Source organism: Chiloscyllium plagiosum, unplaced genomic scaffold (assembly GCF_037043375.1).
Source record: "Chiloscyllium plagiosum isolate Xiang-an unplaced genomic scaffold, Cpla_swu_hap1 HiC_scaffold_25, whole genome shotgun sequence".
NCBI classification, from domain to species: Eukaryota; Metazoa; Chordata; class Chondrichthyes; order Orectolobiformes; family Hemiscylliidae; genus Chiloscyllium; species Chiloscyllium plagiosum.
In genome coordinates, this window is record NW_028270163.1 from 7075149 (window position 1) to 7093059 (window position 17911).

Sequence of the window (17911 nt, forward strand, 5' to 3'; positions counted from 1 at the left end):
CACCCACATTCATTGGATAATAGGGAAGGAAAATGGAATGTTGACCTTTATTTCAAAAGGGATGGAGTATAAAGATAGAGAGTACTTTTTGAAACTATACAAGGCACTAGTTAGACCACAGCTGAAACACTGAGCAGTTTTTGTCCCCTTATCTGAGGAAAGATGTTCTGGCATTGAAAGCAGTCCAAAGAAAGCTTACTAGGTTAATCCTGTGCAGGGAGGGATTGAATAGGCTGGGCCTATATTCATTGGGGTTTAGAACAATGAAAGGAGACCTTTTGAAAGCGTACAAGATTCTTAGGGGGACTTGACTGGGAGAGATTGTTTCCCTTGTGAGAATGCCTAGGACCAGAGGGCATAATCTCAGATTAAGGAGCCACATTTGTAAAACAGTTGAGGAATGTTTTCTCGGAGAGTGATGAATCTGTGGAATTCTTTACTCCAGAGGACTGTTGAGACAGGGTGGTTAAGTTTATTCAAGGCTGAGATACAGATTTCTAACCATATGAAAATTGAAGGTTAGGGGACTAAAGCAGGAAATTGGAGTTGAGGGTTATCAGAGCAGCCCTGATCACATTGAATGGTGGAGCAGATTTGATGGGTCAAATAGCCTACTTGTGCTGCTAAGCCTTATGGTCTTATAGTATGCTCTAACTAACATCCGAAGTGGGAGCTTGTCAACGACCTTCTGGAAATCCAACTTCACTGATTCACTGGTTCTTTGTTGAACCTGCATAGTTGTCTTCAAAACAAAACTTCCAACAGTTTTGTTAAACACAATTCCCCTTTCACCAATCCATGTTGGCTGTCCAGTCCGATCATTATTTTGTAAGTGTCCAGTTATCATAATACAATCATGTAATGATGTGACGGTGCCGGTGTTAGACTGGGGTGGACAAAGTCAGAAATCACACAGCACAAGGTCCGAGTCCAATTGTTTTCTTTGAAATCACAAGCTTTCAGAGCACTATTGGATGATAATTTGGTCATGTGATTTCCTATATATAAATATTTTCCCAGCTACTGTCCCCAAAACTAATCTATACTTTTCTATTCTTTTTCCCAATCCCTCCTTTAAATAGGAGGATTATATTTACTTAATGTAAGTCATTTGTTCCAGGAAATTTATCAAACTAGTTGGTTTTTCAACTACTACGGTGTTATTAATTTATTTCAATTCCTTATTTTCACAAGTGCCATGGTTGCCTAGTATTTGGTTGGATGGCGGTAGGGTGTGGTAGTGTTCTGTAACTTTCTAGGAGACAAAGTAGTTGTCTAGTTCAGCTATTTTCCTCTCCACCTTTGCACATTCACCAGTCTTGACCTGTAAAGGGCCCACATTCGTCTTTGCTAATCTTTTCCTTTACGTTCACCTGACAGGCCCTTTAGTCTGTGTTTGTTTCTTTCTAGCTTGCACTCACATTCTGATTTGCATTTCTTTGTCAGTCTCTTGGATGTCTTTGCTGGATTTCATTTGCTCCCAACCCTTGGGTTTATCACTTTTTATGAGATCTTTATAAACCACTTCCTTGAACCTAATGCAATGTTTGACACCTTTTGTTGCACATGGTTGGTTCACCCTTCCTGATTGGTTGTTGTATCTTGGAGGAATATGCATCTGTTATAGACCACTTTAAACTCTAGCCAGCAGTCTTACTACGTATTTATCCATTCCACCAGAGCCCACTTGCTTAACGTCATCTGCTCCAAAGATGTGACCTGACACCTGATGAAGGGCTTTTGCCCGAAACGTCGATTTTGCTGCTCGTCGGATGCTGCCTGAATTGCTGTGCTCTTCTAGCACCACTGATCCAGAACCAATATATCCCTCTTGATGTGTTATTAAGGAGACCATTACACCAGCTAGATCTTCCACACTGCCATTGGCATCAATTGTTATATACAGAGGAGCCACGATTATCCGAACAAGATGGACGGGCACTATTTTGTTCGGATAATTGATTATTCGGTTAATTGATTTCCTCTGGGGCTTGGAGTTTTCTGTGAAGTCTGCTCCCTGTTCAGGAGACTAGGCAAAAGCACACTGCGCGCAAGACCCCACCCCCAACCCCATTAAACACCACCTCCCCACCTGCCTTCAACTCTCTCTGCTCCCACCCTGCCCCCCCCCCCACCTGCCACAACACTGTCTGCTCCCCCCCACCCGCTCCCAACTGCCTCCACTCCCACCCCCCCGCCCCCAACCACCTCTGCGGTCAATTCCTAAGCATTTGTATCCCTCTGCTCCCCACCTACTCATGCATCTGTCCAGACGCATCTGAAATAAAGCTACCGTACCTGCCTCTACCACTTCTGCTGGCAATGCGTTCTACCACCCTCTGTGCAAAGTACTTACCGCGTGTATCCCCCTTAAACCTTCCACCTCTCACCTTGAAAGCGTGACCTCTTGTTATTGAATCCTTCACCCTGGGAAAAAGCTTGTCTCTATCCACCCTGTCTATACTCTTCATGAATTTGTAAACCACAATCAGGTCCCCCCCTCCATCTCCTTTTTTCTAGTGAAAATAAACCTAACCTCCTCAACCTGTCTTCATAGCTAGCACCTTCCATACCAGGCAACATCCTCGTAAACCTTCTCTGCACCCTCTCCAAGGCATCCACATCCTTTTGGTAATGTGGTGACCAGGACTGTACACAGTATTCTAAATGCAGCCGAACCAACGTAGTGTACCATTTTAACATGACTTGCCAGCTCTTATATTCAATACCCCGCCCAATGAAGGCAAGCATACTATATGCCTTCTTGACCACTCTATCCACCTGTGCAGCAACCTTCAGCGTACAATGGACCTGCACTCCCAGATCTCTCTGCCCATCAACTTTTCCCAAGGCTCTTCCATTTATTGTATAATTCGCTCTAGAATTAGACTTGTCTAAATGCATCACCTCACATTTGTCTAGATTGAAAGCCATCTGCCACTTTTCAGCCTAACTCTCCAGTTTGTCTATATCCTCCTGTATTCTCTGACAGTCCCTTATGCTTTCTGCTACTCCACCAATCTTCGTGTCATCTGCAAACTCGCTGATCATACCAACAGTGCCCTCTTCTAGATCATTTATGTATATTACAAACAACAGTGGCCCCAACACTGACCCCTGTGAACACCACTGGTCACCTTTCTCCATTTCGAGAAACTCCCTTCAACTACTACTGTCTCCTGTTGCTCAACCAGTTCTTTATCCACCTAGCTAGAACACCCTGCTCACCATGTGACTTCACTTTCTCCATTAGCCTACCATGGGGAACCTTATCAAACGCCTTACTAAAGTCCATGTATATGACATCAACAGCCCTTCCTTCATCTATCAACTTGGTCACTTTCTCGAAGAACTCTATTAAGTTGGTAAGGCACGATATCCCCCGCACAAAACCATGTTGCCTATCACTGATAAGCTCATTATTTTCTAAATATAAATAGATCCTATCTCTCAGTACCTACTCCAGCAACTTCCCCACCACCGACGTCAGGCTCACTGGTCTGTAGTTACCCGGGATATCCCTACTACCCTTCTTGTACAGGGAGACAACATGAGCAACCTTCCAGTCCTCCGGCATCTCACCTGTATTTAAGGATGCCACAAAGATATCTGTCAGGACACCAGCTATTTTTTCTCTCACCTCCCTCAGCAACCTGGGATAGATCCCATCCGGTCCTGGGGATTTGTCCACCTTAATAACCTCTAGCATCTTCCCTACTTATTCCAACGTGATCCAGACTAATTAAACCTCTATCTCTAAACTCAAGATTGATGTGACATTAAAATAGTTAATAACCACAAATATCAAGGCGTTGAAGTGGATGACAGATGGATTCTTGGGACTGACATACATGAGTGGCCAAGGAACATAAACAATTATACTAGCTCAGAAAATGAAAATCTTTTTAAGTCGATCCAACAATCAGAAAACTCTTGTACTTGATGAAATCTGCTCTTGAAGGATTTTGATGGAAGTAAAAGATGGTGTAAACAATGAAAATACCCCTTGTTTCAGTATTACTGTCGAAGGCATTTCAGAAAGAGCATATGATCCCTATGTTGTAGGAAAATTTGCTTCCTGTGCCTTTTATCTATAAGAACAGGAGCTGGTGTATGGATAGGAATATGTACTCTCTAATGACTTATTCCAGTTGCATTGGAATGGTTTTAATATATCTTAAAGAAAATTAGATTTCAATGATTATTTGTTTTTACTGAAGTAATTTTTAAATGTTTGCACAATGTACCAAAATAAATTTCCATATGAATTATCTTTATGGGCATAAGGGAAAGATACATTTCCTCTTGTGTAGAGATCAGAGCTGAAACAAAGATAATTGGAGATCCACATTTTTCATTCTCTACCTTATGCTGCACTCATAGCATGGTGCCAGGCCCACCTATGGTGAGGTATGACACACTTTCTCCCTAATTTACAATCCTGAAACGGCCCCCTACTCACTTTATACTGGTCATAATTCACAACCTGCTAGCTTTGAATGCTGCAGACTATTTAATAAATACTTTAAATGTAGAAAAGGAGCAAGGCACACAAATAACAAACCCATGTAGTGACCTTTAGGAAGTTACTGCTTTGGTCTGTGGCTTTTGATTAAAATGTTGTTGAATTTGCCTCTGTTGCAGTTATGCTGTCTGTATATTGAGCATGTATTGTTGCATGCCTCTACTGATCTCAGTAAACACAAGTGACCCACATTGAATACATAAATCTTAATAAACAATTTCTGTGGTTGCTTTGAGACATTTCAGAACGTTCCACAGAATGAGAACAATACAACTTATAAGATTGCTTATTGACTGCAGGCAGCTAACTCTTGTGCTTCCTTCTCTCCTCTCTGATAGCCAGGGCACCGCAGTACTGAATGCTGCAGTGTTGTTCCTACTCCTTTTCCTCAACCTATACGTGATTGGGAGACAAGGAAGACTGAAAAGAGGTGAAGTTGTAGCCAGACTCCAAGCAATCATCAATAAACTGAATGGTGAATATACATGAAACACATGATGGATTTGGGAATGTTTGTGACAGATTAAGACAGATTTGTTAGTTCAGCTCGAGTGAATACATAAACTAATGAGAAATGGTGGAGAATGTAATTATCTCATAGATACCATAATTTAAACAGTAAAGGCTAAAATCACTCAGATCTGAGACCCTCTGTGGAGAGAGAAGCAGAGTTAAGATTTCAGCTGGGTGCGTTTCATCAGAACGCAAACATTGGACATGAACCAGGAAAAAGCATGTGTCTATGACTGCAACATGCTTAATAGCTGTTTATCTCTAACAGTTTCCACGCAGTTCTGATAAAACATCATAAACCTGAAACATTAATCTTGTTTCTCTACCTGCACATTCTGCCTGATCTGCTGGTTATTTTTACTATTCCGTTCTTATTAGAGTGTTCTAGTATTTGAAGTATTTCTAGTATCTGGTCACAGATAATGGAACCTGAACAAACTGAAAATCTTGATTTTAAACTGTCAGAAATTTTGTTCATCTCCTATGACCAGTTTTCTGGTCTGATTAGTAGGTGCTGTCTTGCTTATACTGTGGGTGTTGGCCAGAAGTGCTTTACGAGTCTTTGGCTTTTATAAAGCCCCACAACAAGTAGCTTCTGACAGCCTTTTCACATCTTACTGTTTGATTTTGCGTTTGTTAATTTGAATGTGATTTGCCTATAATTTTGAAATCTTAAATTCCTTCCTAAGCTGCTAATTTCTACTCCATCTGTAGCTGAGCTGAGAGAGCACGCTTTGTGTGAATTTAATTCATAAAATTAGATTTCTGCAGCAGCACCAGCAGTGGCATTGGCGTTTCATTTGTAACCTGAAGGACTCAGCTAAGTAAAGCTCAGATGAGCCTGCTGCCGGAGATCAGAATCTTATTTTAAATTTCAAGCTTCCTGTTGCATAGTGGTTTATGTAGTGCAAGCGTGTGACCTGTTTCCTGTTCAGTCAGTCGGCGGGTGGTTTGTTTGTTGATTGACGTTGCTTTGAAAGGACCTGGGCTAAAATAAGAGGGGTTTTTACAACAAGAAACATATTTTGTTTTTGAAAACTGTATACCGTTACCAAAATAGACCTTCACCCATATGTAATACTGAAGTCAAATGAATTTGGTCAGACACTGAGTCAGACTCGAGATGACCTTGTTTGAATAGTTCAGTTACACGTTGTTTTGCTCACTAAATCATGAGAGGGATAGGTCTTAATGTGTTGACCATCACTGTGAAGCTCAGGGTCTCTGAAAATACTATTCATCTTGTTGCGACCAATGATGATTAGCCAAATAAACAAAGAAGATCACAGTAGCCAAGTTAGACAATAGTCATTTATCCTGAGTGTGCATTTCCATAACTAGCATCATTGAGATACAGCGCTAACATGTTAGAAAGCAGTGCCGGGATGGCGGTGTTAATTTTGAGTTCTTTATTTCGTAGTGGAGCTTTCATTTTCTGCTTACACTATGAGCCTGAAATGTGCAACAAAAAATTCCCAACATCAAAAACTTCAGTTAACAGAGATGGCTGTTCCTGAGTTTCGTATTTGTAGGCGATGCACTTGTATATATTACTGCAAAAGCACAGTCGGTCAGGCAACATCCAAGGTGCAGGAGAGTCGATGTTTCGAGCACCAGCTCTTCATCAGGAATGAGGGGGTGGCCCAAGGAGGCTGAGAAATAAATGGGAGGGGGGGTGGGGCTGGGGGGGAAGGTTGTTGGGAATGCAATAGGTAGATGGAGGTAGGGAGCGATGGTGATAGGTCAGAAAGAGAGTGGAGCAGATAGGCGGGAATGAAGATGGACAGTTCAAAGGGCGGTGCCGAGTTGGAAGGTTGGATCGGGGATAGGGTCCAAAGATCCGGAGGGAAATGAGGAAACTGGTGAAATCCACATTGATCTCTTGTGACTGGAGGATCCTGAGGCAGAAGATGAGGGATTCTTCCTCCAGGCATCAGGTGGCTGGAGTTTGGCGGTGGAGGAGGAGTTAGTGTTCAGCCATAGGACAGTGGGGTTGTTCAGTGCATTTGGCCCGGAAGGAGGAGGCCATCTGGGATGTTCTACAGTGGAATTGGTCCTCCTGGGAGCACATACAGTGGAGGCAGAGGAATTGTGTGTAAGGAATAGCGTTTTTACAGGAGGCAGGGTAGGAGGAGGTGTCGTCCAGTTAGCTGTAGGAGTCGGTGGATTTGAAGTAGATGTCGGTGTTGAGTCTGTCGCCGGAAATGGAAATGGAGATGGAGAGGTCCAGGAAGGAGAGGGATGGTCCAGGTGAACTTGAGGTCAAGGTGGAAGGTGATGAAGTTGATGAACTGTTCAAACTTCTTACAGGAGCATGAAATGGCGCTGATACAGTCGTCGATATAGCGGAAGAAAAGGTGGGGTTGGTGCCGGTGTAGCTGCAGCAGATGGACTGTTGCCAATGACCAGACTCAACACGGACATCTACTTCAAATCCTCCACCACATCTACTCCCAGGAAGACCAATTCCACCATGGAACATCCCAGATGGCCGCCTCCTTCAAGGACCACAATTTCCCCTCCCACATGGTCGTCGATGCCCTCCAGTATGTCTCTTCCACTTCCCGCATGTCCACCCTTGAACCCGACCCCTCCAGTCGCATCAAGGACACAATCCTCCTGGTCCTCACCTTCCACCCCACTAACCTTCGGGTATAACGAATCATCTTCCAGCATTTCTGCCACCTGCCAACACACCCCACCATCAGGGATACATTTCCGTCCCAAACACTATCTATGCTTCGCAGAGACCATTCCCTCAGGGACTCCTTTGTTAGGTGCACAGCCCCCACCAACCCAACACCTTCCCTTGCCACCGGAAGAAGTGCAAAACTTGCGCCCACACTTTTTTTTTTCCTCTTCTCCCCCCACCCCCCCCCCCAACCTCCGTCCAAGGCCCCAAATGGTCCTTCCACATCTGACAGAGGTTTACCTGTACTTCTGCACATGTCATGTGCTGTGTCCGTTGCTCTCGATGTGGTCTCCTCTACATTGGGGAAACAGGATGCCAACTTGCAGAACGATTCAGAGAACATCTCTGGGACCATTGCACTAAGTAACCCCACCTGTGACCAAACACTTTAACTCGCCCTCCCACTCAGCCAAGGACATGCAAGTCCACTTCCACCACCAAACTCTAGCCACCTGATGCCTGGAGGAAGAATCCCTCATCTTCTGCCTTGGGATGCAGCAACCACATGGGATCAATGTAGATTTCACCAGTTTCTTCATTTCCCCACTCCCCACCTTATCCCAGATCCAACCTTCCAACTCAACACTGCCCTCTTGACTGTCCTATCTGTCCATCTTCCTTCCCACCTATCCATTCCACCGTCCTCTCCGACCTATCACCATCACCCCCCCCCACCTCCATCTACCTATCACATTCCCAACTACCTCCACCCCCACTCACCCAGAGTCCCACACCCTCCCATTTCTCTCAGCCCCCTTTGTTCACCCCCTCATTCCTAATGAAGAGCTTATGCTCAAAACGTCGATTCTCCTGCTCCTAGGATGCTGCCTGACCAGCTGTGATTTTCCAGCACCATACTTTTCGACTCTGATCTCCAGCATCTGTTGTCCTCCCTTTCTCCTTGTATATATTGCTGCCCAGACCAAAAACTGAGTTACAGAAAGTGAACTCTATGCTGTAAAATTGTATTTCTAGTAACAGTGGAGGTGCTGGAATTTTTTGCAATGGATACATTCAGTATTGGGAAAGTACCCTGGAAAGGCACATTTTGCTTTAATGTCAGTGGAAACTTCTTCACTGTTCACACCATTCCTTAAGGTGGTATAGTGGGAGTCTGTGCCAAGTGTGCTCGTATACATTAGTAGCTGCATTTAGGTGGCTCAAACCCAGATTCTGTGACAGATACAGAAATTGTGAAGAGCGCTCAACTTGTCAAGAGCACCCAGGATGAGGGAACCATTATTGTTTCAGGTTGATGATCTGACATCAGAATTGGATGATGTTAGAGTTGTTATGCATTGAGCAAGTGCCCAGGTCGTGGAAGTATGTCGGTTCACTCTGCCGGATAGTCCTGTTAAAGTATGCAACTTAATTCAGTTTTTAAATTTGCACATAGTGAAAAAGTGATTTCTTGTAAGTGTTGATATTTGCTTTGTTTAATGTTTGTAGAAGCACTTCTGAGTTGTGAGGAACTGAGATGGGAAGATGCATTGTACCCAGATCTCTTTATGCCCTCTGCTCCATCTTGGTCACTCCACTGGGCCTATAGAGATGGACATTTGATCAATCTTCCAGTCTGCTTATTGGTGGAAGGTGACATCATTGCCCTTAGACCTGGCCAGGAGTCTTTTGCTTCTTTAAGAGGAATTAAGGTAAGCATTTTCTTTACTTCTAACTAAACTTGGAAACTATGCCCTGTGGAACTGAAAAGTTTGTTAAGCGGTGACAACTGTGATATTTCTATTAAAGGAAAGAGGTAGAAATATACCAGGCAATAATAGTCGTCTTTTGTCTTATGATAACTGAAATATTGCTAGAAGGAGACTTAAAGTCAAAGCTTTTCACTTGCATTCAACAGGATGAGGATGCAAGAAGCCAGAGTTGGAAATGGAATATCATTTTTTTACAGCGTGAGAAGAGGGTGCTGAATGAATGGAAAGCTGGAACAGTTAATTGTCAGACTTGATTCTCTGGCTAGGCATGTAGACTCTAATTAGATTAGATTCCCTACAGTGTGGAAACAGGCCCTTCGGCCCAACCAGTCCACACCGACCCTCCAAAGAGTAACCCACCCAGATACTCTTCCCTCTGACTAATGCACCTAACACTATGGGCAATTTAGCATGGCCAATTCACCTGACCACATCTTTGGACTGTGGGAGGAAACCGGAGCACCCGGAGGAAACCCACAGAGACATGAGGAAATGTGCAAACTCCACACAGACAGTTGCCCGAGGCTGGATTCAAACATGGGATCCTGACGCTGTGAGGCAGCAGTACTAACCACTGAGCCACCAATGGTCAGAAAAGGTTGACATCCTCCATGGAAAGGTGCAAAATATGTGCAAATTCCTTTTGCCAACATTAATCTGGGTATTGTGTATTAATGCTAATATCTAACTTCTGGGTTGTGCAGATGCATCATATTGTGACCGACTGTTGATTTTGCATTGGTTTCCAGTGTATTTCTTAGCAGTGTCTGAATTCATAAATTTTGTTCAATAGCAGGATCTCATGTCTAATTGAGCAAACTTGAAAACAGAGGCTTGTTGAGCAGGGTCAGCATGCTCCCTGCTCAGAATGTTTCATATGGTCCACCAGTCATTGAGACTCATGGTCTGTGTTCTTGGCATCACACTCGCACTGAAACCCCTACATCACAATCATTTGTATGTGAAGCAAAACATCTCTTTGGCTTGGCAGTGGAGAAATCACTCCTTAGTTTACTGCAAACTAGCAGCCTAAGGTAACACGCTTCATGTCTTTGTATTTGTGTAAGCTAACATCCTAACAATTGGTAGACTGTATCAAACAACATGCCATGTTGACTGACATTTTCCTGGCTACCATCAGTTCTGAGCAAGGGTCACTAGACCTGAAACATTAACTTTGATTTCTCTCCACAGATGATGCCAGACCTGCTGAGCTTTACCAGCAATTTCTGTTTTTGTTTCTGATTTACAGCATCTGCAGTTCTTTTGGTTTTTATTAACGCCTTTTTGACCATTTGAAGCATGCCAATTGTGCTCAATCAGTCCGTACTTGTAAACTGCAGAACACCATGTCTGACATGGTTTGACAAGAATTGCATCAGAAACCAATTTAAGATTATCAGTTGGGCTCACATTGTGATGGCCGAACTAGATGCTTCATGTATTAACACACACAGGATCCTGTTTTATGGAGCTAAGAGGAATTTATGCGAGCGTTGCACCATTTTCTTTGAGAAAATGAAGACTGCCACTTTCTGTAGTATTCCACAGAGATACTCTGACGAAAGTCTACGTGTCTTGTGGTCTGTGAACGATGATTGTTAATTAATTATTCCTGCTGCATCTCCATGTCAACAGTGGCCTGAGCAATCAGCATCCTCTACTAATGCTGTACAAACTGGCATTTTTTTGGTCCCCAAGTCTTTATCTTGCATCCATTAAATGTGACTGAATTGTTGGAGTATGATATGGATTGAAATTATTAAGCACTGCCATAGCAGTTCACTAATCAGCATGGGGTTTCAATAGCCATGCTCGAATGTAGAAAATTCTCTAAATATGTAACGGACAATAAATAAAGGACGTAGGTTGTATTTCACTTGGATTCTTAAAAGCCTTTGGATAGATCCTGTAAAAGGATTTGTGACAAAGACAATTTGCATCATTCAGGAGAATGTGGAACATTCAGATATAAATAGGTAAGAAGTAAAAGACAGAGGGAAAAGAGCTGAATGATTTAATGCATTATGTTCAATAGGAACCTAAGTTAAAGCTATCCTTATTATGTGCAAGTAAATTTGAGAATAAGTAATTTCTAAATGGCAGACTTGAAAAAGATTTGTAGGACCTGCAGATAGCTTGCACTTCACATTTAATTGTAGAAACATAAACCAATACACTTCGGAGGTAAAGTTAAGGAAAGGAAATACAACAAGATTAATTTTTAAATTAGTTAGAGATTTTGCTCTGCAGGTACGTGAATCAAAGGTCTCAATTCACGTCTGTAACTGACGTTCTGGTCGCCCTATTGTAGCAAGGATATTACTAAACTAGAAAGAGTGTAGAAAAGATTTACTAGGATGCCATCTGAACTGGAAGGTTTGAATTATGAGGAGAGGTTAGATAGGCTGGGACTTTTTTCCTGGAGCACAGGAGACTGAGGAGTAACCTTACAGAGGCCTATAAAATCATGAGTGGCAGAGATAAGGTATATAGCCAATAGCTTTTGCCCATTGTAGAGAAGTTTGAAACTAAAGGACGTAGGTTTAAGATGAGAGGGGAAGGATCGGAAAGGATGCAGAGGGGCAGTTTTCTCGCACACAGGGTGGAGAGTGTCTGGAATGGGCTGCCCAGAGGTAGCAGTGGAAGTGAGTACAATTTCAACATTTAAGAAACGCTTAGACAGGTACATGGGTGGGATAGGTATGGACCAAATGCAGGCAGATGGGACATGACTCTAACTGCAAAAACATTTTGAAAAGAGCAGGTGGATTCTTGTTTTTGTGATTATAATTGATCAATATTGCAGTTGTCACTGGTTCCTTCGCTGCCAGTGTTTGATTTGGCTGTTTTATGTTGAGTTTTTTAACTCCATAATAAGACTTCATCTCTTTCTGTCCTTCACTCCTTGCTTGAAACAGGATGATGAGCACATAGTACTGGAGCCTGGTGATTTGTTTCCCCCGTTTTCCCCCCCACCTACACCCAGGGGAAAAGGAAAGAAAGGACCTGAGACTCCTCAGCAGCACAGACACTTTAGAGTAGTGAGAACTCCAGTTCTTGAAAATGTCAGGTAAGGGGAGCTGAGAATGTCTCATGTTGGTAATGTTGTTTAAATCACTCATCTTTATACAGCACCATGGAATTCACTAAATTAGCTTATATTTATGTATTTTTAATACTTCTCTGTCTTTAAAGATCATGTTAATTTTCCATGGCAAATATTCTGTGTTGTAGTTTTAGAAATCAAAATAAAGTTGGTCCTCTGTTGAGCTGCATGAGGTAGCATAGACAGTGAGGTAAGCTGCAGTGAGCCTATATAGGAGGCTGCTTTTGGCTGCGTTGCTGGTTGGGCCGCGACATTTTGACCCTTTGATATTTCTCAGTGGTGTGAGATTTTTAGTTATGTTGACAAAATTAGATAGCATTGGTGAATAGTGCAGTGCATCTACCTTTCATGAGTCTATTACAAAACTATCAGTTTGTGAACCTCCTTCCATTAGGGCTGAGGCGATATTGGACCCAAAGTTTGACATTTTTATATGGTTTGGATTTCTGAAATACTCTTATGTAATGTTGAATTGACAAGTTTTTGATTTTATACAAATGGAAATGAATCACCCATTCAATGCATGAATATTAGGCAAATGGTATTACAATGGGAAGATTTTTGTGCATGGATGAATCAAAGGGCAGGAAAGAGGAGAAACCTATGACTTAATAAGTCCTGAGGAATTAGCCTAGATAATTGACAAATTTGAATGAATGTAAAATAAAGCACATAAGGGAAGAGGCATGTCAATTTGTAGATGTTGTAGTACAACAATGTAAGGTGAACCTAATGAGGTCAAACCAGAGCTTTGTGTAATACTGTAGAATGGGCAGCATGGAATACAGCCATTCAACCCATTGCAGCTTTGCTAACTAGCAAGTAGTGTATAGATTATTTTCACTTTATAGCTTTTGGTCAGGGTGGACAAAATTCAACCTGGATGGTCACAGTCACATGCTGGGCTGTACTTGTTATTTCATTCATGGGATATAGGCATCTCTGGATAGGCCAGCATTGACTGTCCATTCTAATTGCCAGAGGGCAAGTAAGAGTCAACCATATTCCTGTAGATCGGAACTTGCATGTAGACCAAACCAGATAAGAATGGCAGATTACCTTCCCTAGTGAACCAGATAGATTTTTACAATTAAGATTTTCATTGAATTCCAGTTTCACATTTGCCAAGGTGCAATTCAAACCCATGACCCAGAACTCCTGAGGTTCTAGTCTGATGTCATTATCACTAAATAAATAATCAAGAAGCATATAGCCATTACACCCCAGTTTCTGGATTAGTGGTGCTGGAAGAGCACAGCGGTTCAGGCAGCATCCAAAAAACAGCGAAATCGATGTTTCAGGCAAAAGCCCTTCATCAGGAATAAAGGCAGAGAGCCTGAAGCATGGAGAGATAAGCTAGAGAAGGGTGGGGGTGGGGAGAAAGTAGCATAGAGTACAATAGGTGAGTGGGGGAGGGGATGAAGGTGATAGGTCAGGGAGGAGAGGGTGGGGTGGATAGGTGGAAAAGGAGATAGGCAGGTAGGACAAGTCCGGACAAGTCATGGGGACAGTGCTGAGCTGGAAGTTTGGAACTAGGTGAGGTGGGGGAGGGGGAAATGAGGAAACTGTTGAAGTCCATATTGATGCCCTTGCGTTGAAGTGTTCCGAGGCGGAAGATGAGGCGTTCTTCCTCCAGGCGTCTGGTGGTGAGGGAGCGGCGGTGAAGGAGGCCCAGGACCTCCATGTCCTCGGCAGAGTGGGAGGGGGAGTTGAAATGTTGGGCCACAGGGCGGTGTGGTTGATTGGTGCGGGTGTCCCGGAGATGTTCCCTAAAGCGCTCTGCTAGGAGGTGCCCAGTCTCCCCAATGTAGAGGAGACCGCATCGGGAGCAACGGATACAAAAAATGATATTAGTGGATGTGCAGGTAAAACTTTGATGGATGTGGAAGGCTCCTTTAGGGCCTTGGATACAGGTGGGGGAGGAGGTGTGGGCACCGGTTTTACAGTTCCTGCGGTGGCAGGGGAAGGTGCCAGGATGGGAGATTTACGTAGAACAGTTGACCTTCCGTAATTACACCGCCGCCACCTCCTGCTCCCGCGAGGAGGTTGAGCAATTCATCAACTTCACCAACACATTCCACCCTGACCTTAAATTTACCTGGACCATCTCTGACACCTCCCTCCCCTTCCTGGACCTCTCCATCTCCATTAATGACGACCGACTTGACACTGACATTTTTTACAAACCCACCGACTCCCACAGCTACCTGGATTACACCTCTTCCCACCCTACCTCTTGCAAAAATGCCATCCCTTATTCCCAATTCCTCCGCCTCCACCGTATCTGCTCCCAGGAGGACCAGTTCCACCACAGAACACACCAGATGGCCTCCTCCTTTAGAGACCGCAATTTCCCTTCCCACGTGGTTAAAGATGCCCTCCAACACATCTCGTCCACATCCCCGCACCTCTGCCCTCAGACCCTACCCCTCCAACTGTAACAAGGACAGAACGCCCCAATGCTCACCTTCCACCCTACAAACCTCCGCATAAACCAAATCATCCGCCAACATTTCCGCCACCTCCAAAAAGACCCCACCACCAGGGATATATTTCCCTCCCCACCCCTTTCCACCTTCCGCAAAGACCGTTCCCTCCGTGACTACCTGGTCAGGTCCATGCCCCACTACAACCCACCCTCCCATCCTGGCACCTTCCCCTGTCATCACAGGAACTGTAAAACCTGTGCCCACACCTCCTCCCTCACCTGTCTCCAAGGCCCTAAAGGAGCCTTCCACATCCATCAAAGTTTTACCTGCACATCCACTAATATCATTTTTTTGTATCCGTTGCTCCCGATGCGGTCTCCTCTACATTGGGGAGACTGGGCACCTCCTAGCAGAGTGCTTTAGGGAACATCTCCGGGACACCCGCACCAATCAACCACACCGCCCTGTGGCCCAACATTTCAACTCCCCCTCCCACTCTGCCGAGGATATGGAGGTCCTGGGCCTCCTCCACCGCCACTCCCTCACCACCAGACGCCTGGAGGAAGAACGCCTCATCTTCCGCCTCGGAACACTTCAACCCCAGGGCATCAATGTGGACTTCAAAAGTTTCCTCATTTCCCCTTCCCCCACCTCACCCCAGTTCCAACCTTCCAGCTCAGCACTGTCCCCATGACTTGTCCGGACTTGTCCTACCTGCCTATCTCCTTTTCCACCTATCCACCCCACCCTCTCCTCCCTGACCTATCACCTTCATCCCCTTCCCCACTCACCTATTGTACTCTATGCTACTTTCTCCCCATCCCCACCCTCCTCTAGCTTATCTCTCCACGCTTCAGGCTCTCTGCCTTTATTCCTGATGAAGGGCTTTTGACCGAAACGTCGATTTCGCTGCTCCTTGGATGCTGCCTGAACTGCTGTGCTCTTCCAGCACCACTAATCCAGAATCTGCAGTCATTGTTTTTACCTCATTGATATTACACCCCAGTTACTGATTTCACCCTCGGCATCCTCAGCAGGTCTTTTTTTGTGGCTAATCAGTTGAGAGTGAAGCCAAAGAAACTGAGGTCATCCTGGATCTTATCTCTCAAACACCAAGTAAAGGGTCACAGAAAAGACCAATGCCAGAGCAAATATTATTTGGACCAATCCCTCCTTGCTTTTAATACAAGTGATTGTTTTCAAGGGAGATTAAACCCTGGGGCTGTACTTGCCATGTCTTTGACAGTATTGTGTCAGCTCAGAGGTTGCACCATTTGTCCTTTTTCATTATTGAAAAATGTGCAGAAGTTTGGAAATATTTTCTTGATTTGAGTTGTACCTTCAATGACATCTCAAGGTTTTTGTGGATTGGCAGATCTGAGCTGGCTTCAGTATGGCCAAACTATTTGTGATTTTTGCCTTCTGACACAGTGTAGAAGGTTACCTCAGATGGGCCAATGGGCTGATGAATGGCAGATGGGGTTTAATTTAGATAAATGCAAGTGCTGCATTTTGGAAAAGCAAATCAGATCAAGACTTATACACTTAATGGTAAGGACCTGGGAGTGTTGCTGAACAAAGAGACCTTGGAGTGTAGGTTCAGAGTTTCTTGATAGTAGAGCCATCCAGATGCATTTTAAATGCTGTAATTGTACCAGCCTCCTCCACCTCCTCTGGCAGCTCATTCCATACATGAACCATCCTCAGTGTGGAAAAGTTGCCCCTTGGGTCCCTTTTAACTCTTTCCCCCTCACCCTAAACCTATGCCCTCTAGTTCTGGACTCTCCCACCCCAGGGAAAAGATCTTATCTATTTATCTTATCCATGCCCCTCATGATTTTATAAACCTCTAGAAGGTCACCCCTCAGCCTCCGATGCTCCAGGGAAAACTGGATGGGTATATGAATAGGAAGAGTTTAGAGGGATATGGGCCAAGTGCTGGTAAATGGGACTAGATTAGGTTAGGATATCTGGTCAACATGGACGAGTTGGGTCTGTTTCCATGCTGTATATCTGTATAACTATATGTTGTGAGGTATGTTATAATACTGGGAGCTTTGGACAAAATTACCATAATTCTGTTAGTTTTAAAATAGTGATGGAAAACGATAGACAGGGTCTAAAAGTTGAAGTTGTGAATTAGAGGAAGACCAATTTTGACAGTATTAGGCAAGAACTTTCAAAAGTTGATTGGGCTGGATGTTTGCAGGTAAAGGTTGGACTGGAAAATGGGAAGCCTTCTTAATGAGATAATGAGAATCCAGAGACAATATGTTCTTGTTCTGATGAAAGGCAAGGCTGGTAGGTATAGGAAATGCTCAATGGCTAAAACCTCAATTTTGCCAGTCAAGAATAAGAAGTTAGTATAGTCGGGCAAAGCAGCAGAAATAGAGTGAATCCTTAGAGTATAGAAGCAGTAGGAGTGTACTTAAGAGGGAAATCAGGAGGGCAAAAAGGGGAGATTAGATAACTTTGGCAAATAGGGTTAAGGAGAATCCAAGGGATTCTACAAATACATTAAGGACAAAAGGGTAGCTAGGCAGAGAATACGGCCCTTTAAAGATTACATATAGAACTGCAGGAGATGGGAAGATACTGAATGAGCATTTTGCGTCAGTGTTTACTGTGGAGAAGAACATGGAAGATAGAGAATGTGGGGAAATAAATAGCTACATCTTGAAAAATGCCCATATTACAATGGAGGAGGTGCTGGACGTCTTAAAACGCATAAAGGTGAATAAATTTCTGGGATCTGATCAGGTGTACCCTAATACTCAGTGGGAAGCTAGGGAAGAGATCGCTGGACCCCTTGCTGAGATGTTTGTATCATCGATAGCCACAAGCGAAGTGCCGGAAGGCTGGAGGTTGGCTAACGTGGTACCACTGTTTAAGAAAGGCAGTAAGGCGAAACTAAGGAACTATAGACCAATG

The 17911-nt window shown here is 43.9% G+C and overlaps 1 protein-coding gene across 9 annotated transcripts in view; it reads left to right on the forward strand.

Moving 5' to 3' along the window:
- The window catches only part of tmem94 (transmembrane protein 94), a 139818-nt gene that overhangs the window by 49376 nt on the left and 72531 nt on the right, over positions 1-17911 (forward strand). For all 9 annotated transcript variants that reach the window (XR_015761367.1, XM_088000430.1, XM_088000433.1 and 6 more), the window contains 3 exons: positions 4864-5000; positions 9180-9382; positions 12364-12515. Coding sequence is in view for 8 of the 9 variants with exons in the window: in XM_088000430.1 (XP_087856556.1) it covers positions 4864-5000; positions 9180-9382; positions 12364-12515 (492 nt within the window). In the remaining variant the exon portion in view is untranslated. The remainder of the gene's footprint in view (positions 1-4863; positions 5001-9179; positions 9383-12363; positions 12516-17911) is intronic.